Source organism: Hevea brasiliensis, chromosome 1, assembly GCF_030052815.1.
Source record: "Hevea brasiliensis isolate MT/VB/25A 57/8 chromosome 1, ASM3005281v1, whole genome shotgun sequence".
In the NCBI taxonomy this organism is placed as follows: domain Eukaryota; kingdom Viridiplantae; phylum Streptophyta; class Magnoliopsida; order Malpighiales; family Euphorbiaceae; genus Hevea; species Hevea brasiliensis.
In genome coordinates this window covers 52,875,441-52,892,622 of record NC_079493.1, presented here as the reverse complement: position 1 = coordinate 52,892,622, position 17,182 = coordinate 52,875,441, and the positions used below count along the sequence as shown (strand labels likewise).

Here is a 17,182-nt window from a genome sequence, read left to right as displayed (position 1 = left end):
AAGACATTCCAAACAAGCATCCCAAAAGAAAGGGGTAAAATGCAGACTGCATTATTGAAGGTTTCATAAATAGGATCTCCAACAGCAAACAAAAATACACTGCTCAACGTTTCTTCGTACATGATGGATTGCATCACAAGGCAATTGAAGTGGCATTTGAAAGCACAACATTTTACCATAACATAAAACGCATCATAAAGGTCTCACTTGAATTTAAATAGGCGTCAAAGTAGCAGAGCACGGACAGTCTAAAGCTTGCATTATGATTCCTATAATCACTGACCTTAGTAAAACATTATGAAAAGTGTGAACCCCAAAAAGTAGCCAATTTGTTGTTGAAAGGCATGCAATTGCACAGTGCCAATCATAAGACAAATTTTACACAATAGTATCCAAAGCTGAATGGTGTAGAAAAAAAAATGGAGAAGAAACAAAGACGAGCTTCAATTGAAACATTGCATCAGTACATAACAAAAGTGAGGAAAGGTGCTGTCAGATTATTCACAGGTTGCAGTCTACACCAATAATTAATCTACAAATAGGACACTTGAAAATTTTAGGGAAATTAGGGAAATAAAATATCAAAAAGAAGGCTTTATAATAAAAATGTAATTTGTTACATCAGAAATTGTCTAGACCACAAACAAAATTTCTTTCCTTAATCCTTCTCTTTAACTTTTTCAGCTAAGTGTCCAAAAAGAATGATAATAATTACAAGTGCAAGTTTGCAAGGGACATAAATTATATAAGCAGATTGGTCCCAAGCAAAAGCACTATAATCTCATCCTAATACATTGAAATTTACAATATACCGCCTTCATAGTAGCATATTTAACTCTGAAAGGTCGTCCATAGGTATTTCGAGGCCATCCAAAGGTAAATCAAGACCCATTAAGTCATTTTCTGGCAGGCTATCCTCATCAAAGTTAAACAAATTACTCAGATCTTGATGGCTGCCAATATCGCTGGTTATACCTAGTTCTAAAGATAAATCCTGCAAGTCTGTAATATCTGTAGCTCCTCTGCTTTCTTTGGATGAATCTGGAGGGTTGTAACCATAGGAATTCAGGCCAACTTCTCGTTTCTCATTGCTGCTTGCTTCTTTGAACTTGTTACTAATTCCATCTCCTGAAGTTGATAGCTGAGCAGTCTTCTGCTTGGGCTTTGATTTTGCTTTGCGGTCAACCTTGACATTGGCTTGTAATGCACGGCCAGCTTTAATGACAGAATTTTTGGCTACTGTATCCTTGTCCCTGTCTCTCTCACTTCTCTTTCCCTTTGTTCCAGCCAGCATTGCATTACCAAGAGAAGAGGTCGCTATGAAGGAAGCATTACCACCAACATCATCAAGTAGCAGTTCCTTCTTCTTCCCTTTGTTCAACAATGGTCCTGTTTTGGAGAAAACATGGTCACATGAATGAGCAAGATTTCCAAATGCACCAGCTGCAACCCTGCTAGATTGATCATTATGAATAGGGAAAGAAACTGCAAGAATTCAGAGGAGTAAAAAATTAAATGAACTTGGAGACACTAGAAACAGGATTTCATGCAAGAAGCAAGAAATCAATTTGTTGAAGGAAGCTAAAGAATGAAGCAAACTGGTGAAAATTTTGAAGAATTTCAAGGAATTAGGAGCAGGCTTCCACATAATATGAAAGCAAAAAACATTCTTCACCAGTTCTAGACCATGCAAATGCCCCCACCCAAAACAATGCCTTGCTGTCTAGTGTCCCACTCAAATCTAAGGGTAAAGCATCACAAAGATACATTTACTTTCCCTAAAAATCACCAACTCATACAGACAAAAAGCAAACCTGAAGCACCAGGATCATGTTGAGAGTTGGAAGCTCCACGATGCATATTTGATTTAACTGCCAAGCCAAAGCCACTAATGGATTCTGTCTGATTTCCACAAGGAGGTGCAGACAAAATGATGTCTCGCAGTGCAGGCTCATTGAAGCAACTTTGGCCAGCATCTTCAAATTTCCTACATCTAGCAAGAGTTCTATTCATAAAAGCCAGGGCAACTTGTTTTGAAACTTTAGGAACACCAAATTTTGAAGCACAACTTCCTCGAGTGGCCTGTCAATGTTAATCGAGGCAATGTCAAATTGACTACAGTACAATATACTGACGCATAATGGTAATTTCAAAAACTAATGGACATTTGGAAAAAAGCAAAAGAAGCCAGCTTAAAATAAAAAGAAAAATCTCAATTAAGCATGGCACAATTCTCCACCAACAGTGAAGGTAACCTGCTGCTCCAGTTTAGAAGTCAACCAGTTCCATCCTCATTCATGCAAAAGCATGGGAGGAGCAGGTTCACAACAGATTACCAACTACACTAAAAGAAAAGGCAAAATTACTGTCATTCCATCAGGTCAAATTACTGTCATTCTATCAATCTTTTTCATTTTCCACTAGAAACGTTACTTTTTCCTATCACAAAATAAAATCATGTTAAGAAAACAAGTCAAGTAGAATACAGGAAATCTATATGAGGCTAATTCAGGTTTTTGGTGTTTCTTGTAGAATTTGCAATATGCATCCCAAGATATTTGATCTTTTCACCCCGAAGTAGCCTGCATGTTATTTTAACAACACAAGAGCCATACTGTTCATTTCATAACATGTTAACTTGTTTGTTCCTTGCTTTTCCAACTTTTCCAGTAATCCACTAATTTGTAGATAACAACTGACTAGCATCTAAGTAATCAAATCATTGTTCCTCAGAAGGCATTCCTGGAAGAACATGATGCTGCAAAAATATAAAAGAATCTAAAGCAACTGAAACTCTGAAAGCAGAAAATTTACTAGAACACAATTTGGATAAAGACCCATTATGTGATTTCAAAATAAAAAAACTCACAATATAATATGCCTTCCAATTACAGGGAACAAACAGTAGTGATAAGAATTAATAGATAAACGAAGTACCAGCAGCTTTTTGTAAGCCAATTCAACAAGCCTGTTCATTGCAACCTGCTCAAGGCCCCTGCAATTGAACCATATAATACTGCTATTCAACAAATTTCAGAGAAACCATTCCAATAGTTGATGTTCATTCTGAAAGGGACAGTCCTAACATCAGAAGATATTCAAAATACTGAATCTTACCCAACTTCCACTTCCTTGCTTTCATCTACTTCTTTAATTATCTTCTTCAATTGTGCCTTCTTTTTACCCATCTACAGAAGGAACAATATTTATGATATGATAAATTTCATATTTAGAACATTATGCAGAACAATTTAAAAAGGATGAGTCTGTGTCTGTGTGTTAGTTTGAGAGAGAATAGACCAACTTATTCCAAAATTCGCAAAAGTGCTGATTTTTAACCAAGATGTCAAAAGAATATGTTTTTGGGGAATTTGATATGCTTAGAAAGGATGAAATTAAAGAAAATTAACCTGCTGATGAAGTCCTTTCTGTAGTTCAATGATATCTTGATTTATTGCTTCATCCTCTCCATCTGCCAGATCAGGCTGAAAAAGGCATCAGCATAAAGTGTAAGCCCCAATGGTAAAATAAATGAAAATGTATACTTTATATATTTATGTGATACACACACATGTACACACAACAATAGAGGGAGAAAGTATGCAAGCAAGCAAACGTTCAAAAGAATTTCCATTCCATTATGTAATTAATATGGAAAAAATCTATGAACAAGACATGAACCTACAATGAATATTCATGGTTTTTGCAGACGGAAAAATATTTTAGGCAGTCAAAAGGTTAGGGCCTTTTCCATTTCTGGACAATAATTGGAAGTGTCCCAATCACAAGACTTCTCAAAGGCTTAGTGCTAGGAGTCAATAGCAAGCAGAACAACCCCATCCTTTTTTGATGCTGTGAATTCAGATGGAGAAAAAGACGCACTCAGAAGATGGAACAGCCTATACAAGCTCTATATAATATTCCTCAAGAATTCTTCTGATTTCTCATCATCTTCTCAGATATTTTTTTTTATTAATTTTCCACATGTACTAAATTACAGGATGTAATGTTTTTTCTTTTCTTCCTTTTTTTTTTTTTGGGTAAATCTTCATATGCTTCAGATACCAAGGATTATGACTCTTTTAAACGACAATAGAACTATTGAAAAAACCAAAAGACATAAACAAATGAATAAAATTTATAAGTTACCACTATTTCTGGATACAGGCCAATACTCTGAAGTTCCATCAGGAGTCTCTCCTCCAAAGACTGCACATAGTTGCAATCCAAAGCACAAATGCCAGAAGCATTTGTTTGCACAACTAGCTTCCCATCATTATTTCCTGAATGCCCAGGGAACATGCCAACCTTTGAGCTCATAAATCCCTGAGCTCCTTGGAATGAATCATCGTTACATAATTGAATGTGAAAACTAGCGGCCCTATTAATAGTAGCATTTCCATTACAAGGAACACCATCAACATAAGATTGCTTCTTAGTTTGAAAACCCAACATGGAGTCATAATCAAGTTCAGTTCTATCACTTTTCCTAGGCTCAAAATCAAGAGGGAGGCAAGTATCACCAGGTGACCTATCTCTCCAGTTTTGAAAAGAGATATTTCTCCCTCCATTGTTTTCTTCAATTTCTTCATATTCATCTTCCAGAATCAGAACAGACAAAACTCTTCGGTACAACGGAGTAGCTTGGTTTCTTTTTTCCAAGTTTCCACAAGATTTGCCATTTTCCATACCTTGGTCTACCAAACTTATGGTCAATTGCTTGTTTGGCCAAACATGGTCTTGCAAACTTCTCTCACTTGCTTCAGAGATGAGTTGAGGCTGAAAATCTTCTTGATGCACAAGATCACCCTGAAAAAACAAAACAGCTTTAGCACCACATGAGGAATAATGAACCATGGAAACATTAAGAATGAATAATTATGTGTCCCAATCAACAAGGGCGAATCAGTTCATGCAGAAGGGGAACTGATATGATTTAAAACAGAATAAGTTTTTGACGATGCTAAACACAACTAGGATTCTTCTCAAAACCTATGAAATAATTATAGCACCATTGCATCCAAGTACATCACCCCAATTGTGGTTTGCAAAGCATTTTCTGTTAGGCTCTTTTTGGATTGATATGGATTTGAAATTAAGGCGTATTTGAATTTCATATTATGTTGGCATTTTATAATTTCAACTCCGCCTAAGTAGTTTGCGCTTAGCCGGTCCCAAGCCCAAATAAAGGAAGAGGGTTGCGGTAGGTGACAACCAGCGTAAAAATTTCGTCACACCCTATGATATGGATTCAAATGATATAAACGTTGAGGCGTCCTCTACTAACGACGCGCTACATCGGAGCCCGGGTGTAGTGAGAAATGTGCAAGGGTGTAGGGCGTTCACCGAAAGCGACACGCCATGCCGGCGCCCGGGTGTGGTGTTAAGTGACCAAGGGTTCCCACATCATGGACGGGTGTGGGTAAAGAAGTTAGTCCATAGGACAGATAGTAGAATAAATAGTGGAACATAACACAAGATAGACATAGAAAACAATAGAAGATATCATAGAAGGAGACCAATTAGGAAGGAGCAGGATAGGAGGAGGATCAGGGTTGGTACTTGGAATGTTGGATCACTTACAGGAAAATTAATGGAGCTTGTGGATACCTTGGAAAGGAGAAGGGTGAATATTGCTTGCATTCAGGAGACTAAATGGGTAGGAGAGAAAAGTAAGGAAGTGGGTAATTCAGGGTACAAACTGTGGTTTACCGGAAAGGAGAGAAACAAGAACGGAGTGGGCATAATCATAGACATGACATTGAAAGACGCAGTAATAGCTATGAAAAGAGTAGGAGATAGAATTATACTAGTAAAGCTAATACTAGAAGGAGAAACAATAAATATAGTTAGTGCTTATGCCCCACAAATAGGACTAGACAATGAGAGTAAACAAAGGTTTTGGGAAGATATGGATGATTTAATGCAAAGCATACCGAATTAAGAGAATGTTTTCATTGGTGGAGATTTGAATGGGCATGTAGGAAGTGATAGACAATATTATGAGAATGTTCATGGAGGTTTTGGTTTTGGCAGTCGAAATGAGGAAGGAAAAAGCATCCTGGATTTTGCTATAACATACGACCTAATACTAGCAAATACCTACTTTATAAAAAGAGAGTTACATTTAGTGACTTTCAAAAGTGGGCAACATAAAAGCCAAATCGACTTCCTCTTAACTAGGAAAACAAATAGAGCTCTATGCAAGGATTGCAAGGTCATTCCAGGAGAGGCTTTAACAAGTCAACATCGGTTGGTGGTCTTGGATGTCAAGTTTAGGAACAATTTAAGTAAGGTCAGAAGAAATAGTGTAGCTCGAACAAAGTGGTGGGAGTTCAAAGGAGTAAAGCAAGGGAAGTTCAAAAATGAGCTTCTCGAGTCCGAAGTATGGAAGCTGGATATGGAGGCTAATGATATGTGGATACAGATGGCATCAAAGATTAGACAAGTAGCTAGAAAAGTACTTGGAGAGTCTAAAGGACAGGGACCACCCTCAAAAGAGAGATGGTGGTGGAATGAGGAAGTACAAAAGGCAGTGAAGAGAAAAAGGGAATGGTATAAGAAATTACCTAAATGTGATAATAATGAGGCATATGAACAGTACAAGATAGCAAAGAAAGAGGCAAAAAAGGCAGTTAGTCAAGCAAGAGCACATGCCTTTGAAAAGTTATATGAGAAACTTGGAACTAAAGAAGGGGAGAAAAATATTTATAGATTAGCAAGGAGGAGAGAAAGAAAATGTCAAGATCTCAATCAAGTTAGGTGCATTAAGGATAAAGAAGGAAAAGTGTTGGTGAAAGATGAGGACATTAAAAAAAGATGGAGAAATTATTTTAATGATCTCTTTAATAATAGTCAAAATGGTCATAGATTGAATATAGATTATAGAACAATAGAAAAGAATGTGAATTATATTAGAAGGATTAGATCTTTAGAAGTAAAGGAAGCACTTAAGAGAATGAAAGTGGGTAAAGCCTGTGGACCCGATGAAATACCAATTGAAGTGTGGAAGTATTTGGGAGATATGGGAGTGGCATGGTTAACTAAATTATTTAATAAGATTCTAAACTCAAAAAAAATGCCTGATGAATGGAGGAAGAGTATTTTAATACCTATTTTTAAAAATAAGGGAGACATACAGAGTTGCTCAAATTATAGGGGAATTAAACTCATGAGCCATACTATGAAGTTGTGGGAGAGAGTTATGGAGCATCGACTGCGTCATGATACTTATATCTCTCTCAATCAATTTGGTTTCATGCCCGGTAGTTCAACTATGGAAGCGATCTTTCTCATTAGAAGTTTGATGGAGAAATATAGAGATGTGAAGAAAGATCTACACATGGTTTTTATTGATTTGGAGAAGGCTTATGATAGTGTTCCAAGAGAGGTCTTATGGAATGTGTTAAAACAAAAGAGGGTATCTATTAGGTACATACAAGTATTGAAAGATATGTATGAAGGAGCAACTACTATTGTGCGCACAGTGGGAGGGGACACAAGAGATTTTCCGATCTTAATTGGATTGCACCAAGGATCAGCCATAAGCCCTTACCTTTTTACATTAGTTTTAGATGAACTGACGAAACATATACAAGAGAGTATTCCTTGGTGCATAATGTTTGCGGATGATATTGTTCTGATAGATGAGACACGAGGAGTCAATAGAAAGCTAGAACTTTGGAGAAGTACTCTAGAGTCAAAGGGTTTTAAGTTAAGTAGAACGAAGACAGAATACATGCATTGCAAGTTCAATGAAGGCCAAACTGGTGATAGGGAAGGAGTTAGTTTGAATGGAGTGATACTGGCCCAAAGTAATCACTTTAAATATCTAGGCTCAGTCCTTCAAGTAGATGGGGGATGTGAGGAGGATGTTAGTCATAGGATTAAAGCCGGATGGTTGAAGTGGAGAAGTGCCAAGGGAGTTTTATGTGATCGTAAGATTCCCAATAAATTGAAAGGAAAATTTTACCGTACAGCCATACGACCGGCTATGTTATATGGTAGTGAGTGTTGGGCACTGAAAGAGTCGTATGCATCTAAGATAAGAGTTGCAGAGATGAGAATGTTAAGGTGGATGAGTGGCCATACTAGACTAGATAAAGTCCGTAATGAGAGTATTAGAGAAAAGGTAGGAGTGGTGCCAATTGAAGATAAGTTGAGAGAAGGGAGATTGAGGTAGTTTGGTCATGTAAAGCGTAGACATACGGAGGCTCTAGTTAGACAAGTAGAGCACATTAGGTTAGAGGATAGAAAGAAAAAAAGGGGTAGACCTAAATTGACTTGGAGTAGAGTAGTACAACATGACCAAGAAGCATTACACATTTCTGAGGATTTAACCCAAAATCGTTCAGAGTGGAGAAAGCGAATCCATATAGCCGACCCCAAATTTTTGGGATAAAGGCTTAGTTGAGTTGAGTTGAGTTGAGTTGAATTGAGTTGAGTTGAGTTGGCATTTTATAATTTCACTTGAAACATTAATCCAAATCCACCTTCATTTCAAATGTATACCTATCCAAATGGACCCATATGGTCTTTGGAAAAAGTTGTTATTTGCATCCCAAGGATTCCATATATAAAAGTAAAATCGAAAATTATACAACAATTGCCAATGATGCACCATCCTCATGTAAGTAACTCTGTAGATTTTAAAGGCTAGTTAAAAGATAATAATACTAAAAGGCACAGTAAAATATTTCTCTCGCAGTAAAAAAATAAAATATGTTGATCTTGGAAGATTAATTTTAACCATATTGATGTACTTGAATTGAGATATAAAGACCAATTTCAATCAAATGACATGTGATGCTTGTTCAAAAATTTGCAAGGTTACAATAAAACATACAAGCAAGATGACGTCAAATATGTCCAAAACTATTCATATATAAAGACAAACAATAAGATATCCACCATTAGATTATTTGAATTTTTTTCTGCCTTTCTTTGGTTATCTACTTATTGGGAAAAGGGGAAAAAAGATTACTGGAGTTCTGACTTCTGACCCAGGGGAAAGAAAATGATTACCAAAGTATTATTTCCATGGCCGAAAATCTCAAATAAGCTTTCATAAAGCTCCTCTGCTGATTTCAACTGTCACAAATAAAAATGACGCAAGTACGGGAAATTATTTGTGAATTAACATTAAGCAGGAAAAAACTGCATAGCTCAAAGAATGATTCATATCATCTTTCAAGAAGCAACATGAAGTAACCACCTGTTGCTTCAAGCAGGATGAATCCTCTATGCAGATGGAAGCAAAAACCGGCTCTATGTTCTTCCAAAATGAATTGGAACAGGAAAGATCTGCAAAAGCAACTTCAGAAGTCTGCCCATATGTACATGAAGAAAGGAGGGGGAAAAAAAAAAAAAAAGAAAAAAGACATGATGTCAGGTGCATACAGCTAGCATTACGAGCAAAATTTGCAGCTGCTAATATTTCCTCTCGATCGTCATCTGTTTCACCTGGTACATCAAGCACAAAAAGTATCACTGCACCACCATTTTTCATCCAGGAATATCATTATATCCTTTCATTTCTTTTTTTTCTCCTTTCTCATTTCAACAAGAGTGATAACATACTTGGTACAAAATTCAAGTTACATGAGTGATATATCCAAATATACATGCTAAGATGAAAAGCAATACATGCATCTAAAAAATTTCTGGGAACATTTCCAAAGCATAGTTATTATGGCGAAAGGCGACATTAAGGCTATAGGGCCTCGCCTTGCCTTTTTTGCGAGGCGAGAGGCAAGGCAACGCCTTTTTGAAGTGAGGTGTCCCGCCATGACATAGCCTAAATTATATATATTTTTTAGCACACACACACACACACACCTCGCCTTGCCTTTTTTGCAAGGCGAGAGGCAAGGCAACGCCTTTTTGAAGTGAGGTGTCCCGCCATGACATAGCCTAAATTATATATATTTTTTAGCGCACACACACAAACACATACACATATATATATATATATATTAGCATAATATACATATTCAAATTTCAAATCATTTTATTATTTTTATTATTATTATTATTATTATTATTATTAACTACTAGAAAAATATAATTTTCAAATCTGCTTATAAATTACTTTGTCTTTATTATAATTGTTTTATGGAATTGTATTTATTATAATTACTACCACTAATGACTTCACCAACATAGTAAAGTCAACTAATTACTCCAATTTATTGTCACCAGCTACCAATATAGTAAAGTCACCTAATTACTCCACCAATTACTCTCACTCAAATTTATTACCATCAATTTATTATCACCAACCTGCTGTATTTCATTTTGTTTCTTCTTCTTCCTTGGATTTTCACAGAAACGTGGTTCTGCTTCTTCTTTTTCCATCTACTCCTTCCTTTCTTTTTTTTTTTTTTCTTTGGCTGCTGCAGTGTGAAAATGAGAAAAAGTAGGGTATTTTTCCTTTTAAAACACAGAAATAAAAATAAATACATAAATAAAAGAGGTAATATGAGAGAGGCGACGCCTCTCTTGCCTGGCACCTCCTCTCCGTGGCGAGAGAAGCGCTCACCTCTCTCATCCCAGGCGAAGCACTGCCTGGCGGCTAGCCCGACGCCTTTAACAACACTGTTCCCAAGAATACCCATTTCCAAATTTTATAGCTAAGAGAAAGTAATGAGAAAAGGCCAAATTTCCAAATTTGTTATTTTTGAACAATAAAACTAAAGCTTCTGCTCAACAATCTAGTAGTAAACAATTGACTATTTTGAATAAGTTTTTCAGTCCTTCAGGAATACAAAGGATGTGGAGAAAAAGATGAAAATGTTACTTTTGTTTTTCTGATCAACCAAATCAAGGGTCGAAGAATCCAAGAGTATATTTATTTTCCCATGATGTCCCTCTCCAGCAAAATGGAACCTTCAAGTATCTTGATCAGAGCACAGTGACAGAGCATAGCCAAGCTGTTGCATATTTATTGATAGGTCATTAAGCTTTGCTATCAAATTCTTTTGAAACAGGTACAGCGTCAACCATTACGTTCTGACAGCACCAGTGTTAGATATGACTAGATATTGCCTGTTGAGAGGCTATGGAGTTGTTTACAGAAAACAAATAAAGTCTAAGAAACCATTTTAACCTGATCAATTGAAAAGCTAAAACCACTCCCGCAAAGAGTATATATATAAAGCATTTATTTTAATTAATATGTTATATTCACCTAAGAATGCAAAAATAACACTAATTTGAGTTATTCTAAGATTGTACCTGTGAAATCTGGGGAACCACAAGTTGCTGTTTGTACACGAGTAAAGGCCTTGCGATCCAATATTTTCTTAAGAGGACGGCCAGACTTACTGAACTAGGGAAAAGATTAATTATATTAACAAATATATTGAATCAAATAATGATCATCATGATGAAGACAATTAGGACAAAGAAAGAAAAACCATAGCTTCGTTCTACTGTCAAATAAAATTATTCATAACCTTCCATTCTTATCTGAAACGGGCCTTGTACTTCTAGCTGGTTTTGTTGAAGCCGGACTCTCCAACTTCTCCCTCACTGGAGAAATGCTAGCCCTAGAAGATAATGCACCTCGACCAATCCTGCCTTGTTTCCGCAAGCCATCACTAGTTTCTTCTTCATTCAGTATTTTATTCTTCTTCGTGAGAACTACAGGACCAACAATGTGGTTTTGGGATATTTCTTCTACTCCAACACTTCCCATACCCTTCTCCTTCAGTCTACCCTCATGATTTGCACCAGCATCAAACTCTTCACTTTCAGATAATCTAGCAGGAGATGAAACATTTTCATGTTTCACTTTAACTAGGTGATTTCCGTTAGCTGCATCCTTGGCAAATAGTGACCCATTACTCCCTGTTGTATTTAATCGCACAAGAAATTCAGATGGGTGTCCCCCATCTGATGACATTTGCACTTCATCATGATTTAAAACAGGGGAGACCACATTTGCTCTCCTAGTACGAGAAATTTTCTGTGGCCTCTGACCAACCCATTGAGCCATTGGAGGTGAGGATGACCCTGCCGGCGTTGAGCGCTCGCGATTAATGGTCCCCCCAATTGAACCGACTTTTTTTACATTTGGTGTTTGTTCCCAGCCATTGGGGGCCCCAAATGTATGAGAAAAATTAGGAGATGAATTTGCCACCATTCCAGAGCCAGTTCGAGGTGCTCTGGAAGCTTTTCCCTTTATCACTAGACTTGGACCAGAAAAATGATTATCTTCAAGTATATTTAACCTAAACAACAGGGTTACAATGCATCGAACATCAGAAAACGAACAAAAGTATCACAACATCAAACAAATTTGGTAGGATTTATGAGAAATCTATTAAAAGTTGCTACTATAAGGAACTTGTTTGGGTTTGAAGTTGGGAGCCAAAAAAAGAAATTTTTGGAAAAGCACCATTTTACATGTTGAAAAAAGCAGTTTAACAATTTTGGAATTCTTATGACTAAAACATGTCAAATTTAACTTTCAATCAATTTTTAATACTATTCAACAAAAACATTTAAAAGAGGTTTTTTTCTCAACAATAGCTCCAACAACAATACCAAATAGACCCTCAGTATGTTAGGTACTAAATACTAAAGATTGACCTAGAATAGTGAATAAAATCACAACATACTTATTGTTTGCTTTTGCCACAACTCGTTCCTTATTCATGCCATCTGCAAATTCTCTTGTCAAAGAAACTTTTTCGGATTCTTTCTTCCGAATGGAACGTGGATTTGAACTAGCTGACAATGAACTTGTGTCTAACTTGTTAATGCCACTATTACCATTAAAAGATCCTGTGCTGCAAGACAGACGAACTTTCAGAAGCATAATTCAACATCAATTTTAAAGCAGATAAAAACCAAAAGTAATCAGCAGCTAAATTCTTGCCCCATAAAAGCAAAGCAAACACAGTAAAATCTTATACTGAGGGCAATGAACTTCTTTACAAAAACTCAACTATGTGTAGGAAAACAGTGAATAATTATAAACTTCAGACATGCAAGATACAATATATTTGTCATGTTTCCATTGTCAAAGAAGATATTACTGTACATGAGATTGCAACGGAACCATAGAGCGTACAAAAAAATAGCGAAGAAAGATATTTTCAGTCAATAATCATGAGGACATATAAAAGTTTCAAATTTCGAACATGGAATTTTTACTATAATATCTACATAAATCAAGGTTTACACGATCCTAGCATATACACTCATGGCAACAATAAACTATTGTTTACAAGATTTTTGAAACTTAAAAGGGATCCCATTAAAACCCACAAATTATCAAACTATTTAATTTTAAGTAGCTATTTTCAACAGCTCAACTGCTCCATCCAGCAATGGACCATTTACTTTAAAAAAATCTGCATACGCCACCCTCCAATTTTGACCATGCTATGGTAGATTCTGGGAACACATATGATCATAGTTGTTTTAGCCTTTTAGGTTCACCCAAACCCTAGGTCAAGAGCCGTGAGTGGTCCCAGTTCAGGCTTCATGTAAGGAGCGCACCTGGATGCCCAAGCATGTGCTTTTCAAAAGTGCCCAGGCAAATGTCTCTAACTGGGTGCCTAGGCATGCACCTTATGGACTTTGAGGGATTTTTTTTTTTAATTATTTCTTTTTATTAGTTGATTTTTCTCGTATTGCTGGATTGTTTTATTTTTTACCTTTATAATGAGATTTATTCTCTGAAATGATAGGGCTATCCATGTGAACAAAATAATTACACACATAAGATCAATTCTTAAAAGGTGAATATCATAATATGGGGTTTGCTATTGTGATCATTTATGGTTATCTAAAACAATGCTTTTCATGGTTGCTATTTTAGTTGCACTCATGGGTCAACAAGTTCTATTGAACTAATCCTAGTAGCATTTCATTTGTAGGATTAATAATTTAATATTGAAAAAGTAATCTATAGTTAATGTTTATATTATTACAATTAAGTTTTTGAAGGACAGCAGAATTTGGGATTTGCTCTAGTGATCATTTGTGTTCATCTTAATTTAGTAAGCAATATTTTTGTGGTTGTTATTTTTGTTGCACTCTTGGATGCATATGAGTTTTGCTGAATTAATCTTAGTAGCATCTACTTTGTAGTTGTTAAGATATTACTGTGATTTAGCCTTGATTTGATCCTGTAATTAAGCATAATTTATTGTGATATTGTATTATTCTTAGTTAGGCTAAAAATCCGTGTTTGTATTCCTATAACACCCTATAAATTCCAGTCAAGCTTGAAGGAAAAATAATAAAGCTTTTCATAATTTTCTCCTTTTCTCTATCTTATTTCATGGTGTCTGAGCCTTGAAGAGCCTGATTCTCAGTTCTGTTCTCCAGTCCCTAAAGAAGTAAAAAAGGGCCCGCATTCTTAGTTCTCTTTTTCCAGAAGGAGGTTGATTACACCACCACTCCCAGAAGATCCCCCAGCCACCGGCTAGTTAGCCCATAGAAGGCTAGCACCGAAATCCGCCATTAGCCCACACGCGCTGCCACAAAAATTCGGTGCTAATACACGCATCGGTGCATGAGCAACATTCTGACGACATTGCTTGTGGATCAAACGCCGGACAAGTTCTCTCCTCCCAGTGACCCTCCTCAGCTACACGCCCAGTTCTAGGCTTCTTCCTTTCTTCCATCCAAAGGCTAACAATAGCTTGGGTAACGGAATTGCAAAGTATTCTCAGGTTTTTATCTCTTCAACATGACAAAGAAAGAAGATTCTTCAAATACAGCTGCACTTAAGCCACTTTTCTCTTCTATTTCTTGCTCTCCAGTTATTACCACTGTGAAATTACAGGGTAGTAATAATTATATATCATGGTTTGCACGAATATAATTATGGTTTATGGGTCAGAGTTATAATGATCATTTAGTTAAGAATGCTAGTGACATTGCTGCTACTGATAGAACAAATTGTACTGAGGTTGAAGCACAATTATGTAATCTTTTATGGCATTCACTTGACCCTAAACTATTTCCATTGTTCCAATTATGCAAGACTTGTAATAAGGTTTGGACTAAGGCCAAAACTCTCTATAGGAATGATGTACAGTGCATATACAAAGTAGTCTCTGATATTGTCCATTTACAGCAAAACCACCAAGATATGGTAAGTTATCTAGGACAAGTAGACACTTAAAAATGAGTTCAATTCTCTTATGCCCTGGTTTGACAATGTTATTGAACAAGAACAACAGCAGGACAAATTTTTATGGTCTTCGCCTTGACTGAACTTCGATCTGATCTTGGATATGTACGGGATCAGATACTGACAAGTTTTGTTATCCCCTCACTAAAAGATGTCCCTGCCCAACTATTGCGCATTTCTTTAAATGCAGTTATACTAATGAAATTGAGACATCTGCTTTAGCTGTGTAGACTGGTAATCAGAAGAATGGTTGTCGAAAAGGGGAAAACTTTAAGTTACATTGCACTTATTGTGACAAGATTGGTCACGCTCGAGACATTTGTTGGACTTTACATGGTCGACCACAACACAATAATCAGTCTACCAATACTAGCTGACCTACTATTCATATGCCCAATACCAATAGAGATGGTCTTCTTCCATTACCTAACGCAACTCTTCAACAATCTAATTCCATTACTTTAACCGGAGCTAATTACAATAAGTATCTGCAATACCAAGGTACAAAACAACAATCATCCTCATCTAGTATTGTTCACTCTAGTAATTCATTTACTTGTCTAACAAAGTCTTCATCTATTGGCCCATGAATACTAGATTCTAGTGCATCTGACGACATTTTTGGTAATGTGGTTAAAGGAATAGGAACAATTCAATGTTTTCCTTCTGTTTCTTTAAACTCAGTCTTATTTGCTCCTGAATGCCCATACAATTTAATTTCCACTAGCAAATTAACCAAAAATCTAAATTGTTCTGTCACATTTATGGCTGACTCTGTTATTGTGCAGGATCGAGATACGAGGAAGACGATTGGAACAGGACATGGGACACAAGGACTGTATCACCTATCCAATCCTAGTCCACTAGTTGTTTTTACTTCCGCTACATCCATTGATCTTCACCACAGTCATCTGGGTCATCCAAGTCTCACCAAACTTTAGAAATTAGTACCTAGTATTTCTTCTCTATCTTGTTTAGAGTGCGAGTCATGTCAACTTGGGAAACAAACTCAAGCTTTATTTCCCAAGCAAATCAATAATAGAGCTACCTCTACGTTTGAAATTGTTCACTCAGACATATGGGCTCCTAGTCGTGTCTGCTCAACTTTGGGATTTCATTATTTTGTTATTTTCATTGATGATAACTCTTGTTGCACCTGGGTATTTTTAATGAAAAATCATTCTGAATTGTTTCCTATATTTCAAAACTTTTGTGCTAAGATTCATAATAAATTTGGTGTTTCAATAAAAGTGTTATATAGTGATAATGCTAAAGAGTACTTATCTTCTCCTCTTAACAACTTTATGTCTTTCCAGGGAATCACTTATCAGACTTCTTGTGCATATACTCCTCAACAAAATGGAGTTGTCGAATGGAAAAATCAGCATATTGTATAAAATGCTTGTACCTTATTAATACTTCATCATGTTCCTCTTCGTATCTAGGAGGATGCTTTTCTAACAGCATGTTATTTTATTAACATAATGCCTTCTTCTATCTTGCAGCACCAAAGTCTCCACTCAATTCTATTTTCAGAAGAAAATCCCCATCATTTGTCATTACGTGTGTTTGGTTGTATTTGTTTTATTCATGATCACACTCTCAAAAAAGACAAACTTCAACCTAAATCTATTTAGTGTATCTTTTTAGGCTACTCTCAGCTTGAGAAAGGTTACAAGTGCTATGATCCAACAATGAATAAATATTTTGTCTCAGCCGATGTAACCTTTGAAACCTCCCCATATTTTTCACCAAGCACCACAGATAAAAATCTCGTCTTTGAAGCTCTTCCTGTTTCTATTCTTCCACCTCCACAAGTCAATCATGCTCCACCTCTTTGAGTTTATTCTCGTCGTCCACACACTCCTACTAACATCAATGACACGACTATTCATCATACAGGTGTTGATGACTCTGCTATTCCTCCGTCACCCACTCCAATCATGCCTTCAGCAGAAGTAGCAACTCCTCCCATTGCCATTCAAAAAAGTATTCATTCATCTCGCAACCCACATCCCATCCATAATT

At 36.4% G+C, this 17,182-nt stretch overlaps 1 protein-coding gene across 7 annotated transcripts in view; it reads right to left on the bottom strand.

The window, feature by feature from the left end:
- Positions 1–579: 579 nt before the first annotated feature.
- LOC110668421 (uncharacterized) overlaps positions 580–17,182 on the bottom strand; it is a 47,692-nt gene continuing 31,089 nt past the window's right edge. For 5 of the 7 annotated variants that reach the window (XM_021829649.2, XM_021829636.2, XM_021829657.2 and 2 more), the window contains 12 exons: positions 12,624–12,794; positions 11,457–12,233; positions 11,236–11,324; positions 9,400–9,462; positions 9,215–9,315; positions 9,025–9,090; positions 4,150–4,809; positions 3,411–3,485; positions 3,118–3,188; positions 2,938–2,995; positions 1,815–2,082; positions 580–1,389 (listed from right to left, as the gene is read on the bottom strand). In XM_021829649.2, coding sequence (XP_021685341.2) covers positions 818–1,389; positions 1,815–2,082; positions 2,938–2,995; positions 3,118–3,188; positions 3,411–3,485; positions 4,150–4,809; positions 9,025–9,090; positions 9,215–9,315; positions 9,400–9,462; positions 11,236–11,324; positions 11,457–12,233; positions 12,624–12,794 — 2,971 coding nt within the window. In that variant the 3' untranslated portion in view covers positions 580–817. The remainder of the gene's footprint in view (positions 1,390–1,814; positions 2,083–2,937; positions 2,996–3,117; positions 3,189–3,410; positions 3,486–4,149; positions 4,810–9,024; positions 9,091–9,214; positions 9,316–9,399; positions 9,463–11,235; positions 11,325–11,456; positions 12,234–12,623; positions 12,795–17,182) is intronic. The other 2 variants (XM_021829664.2, XM_021829669.2) reach the window with 2 other exon arrangements.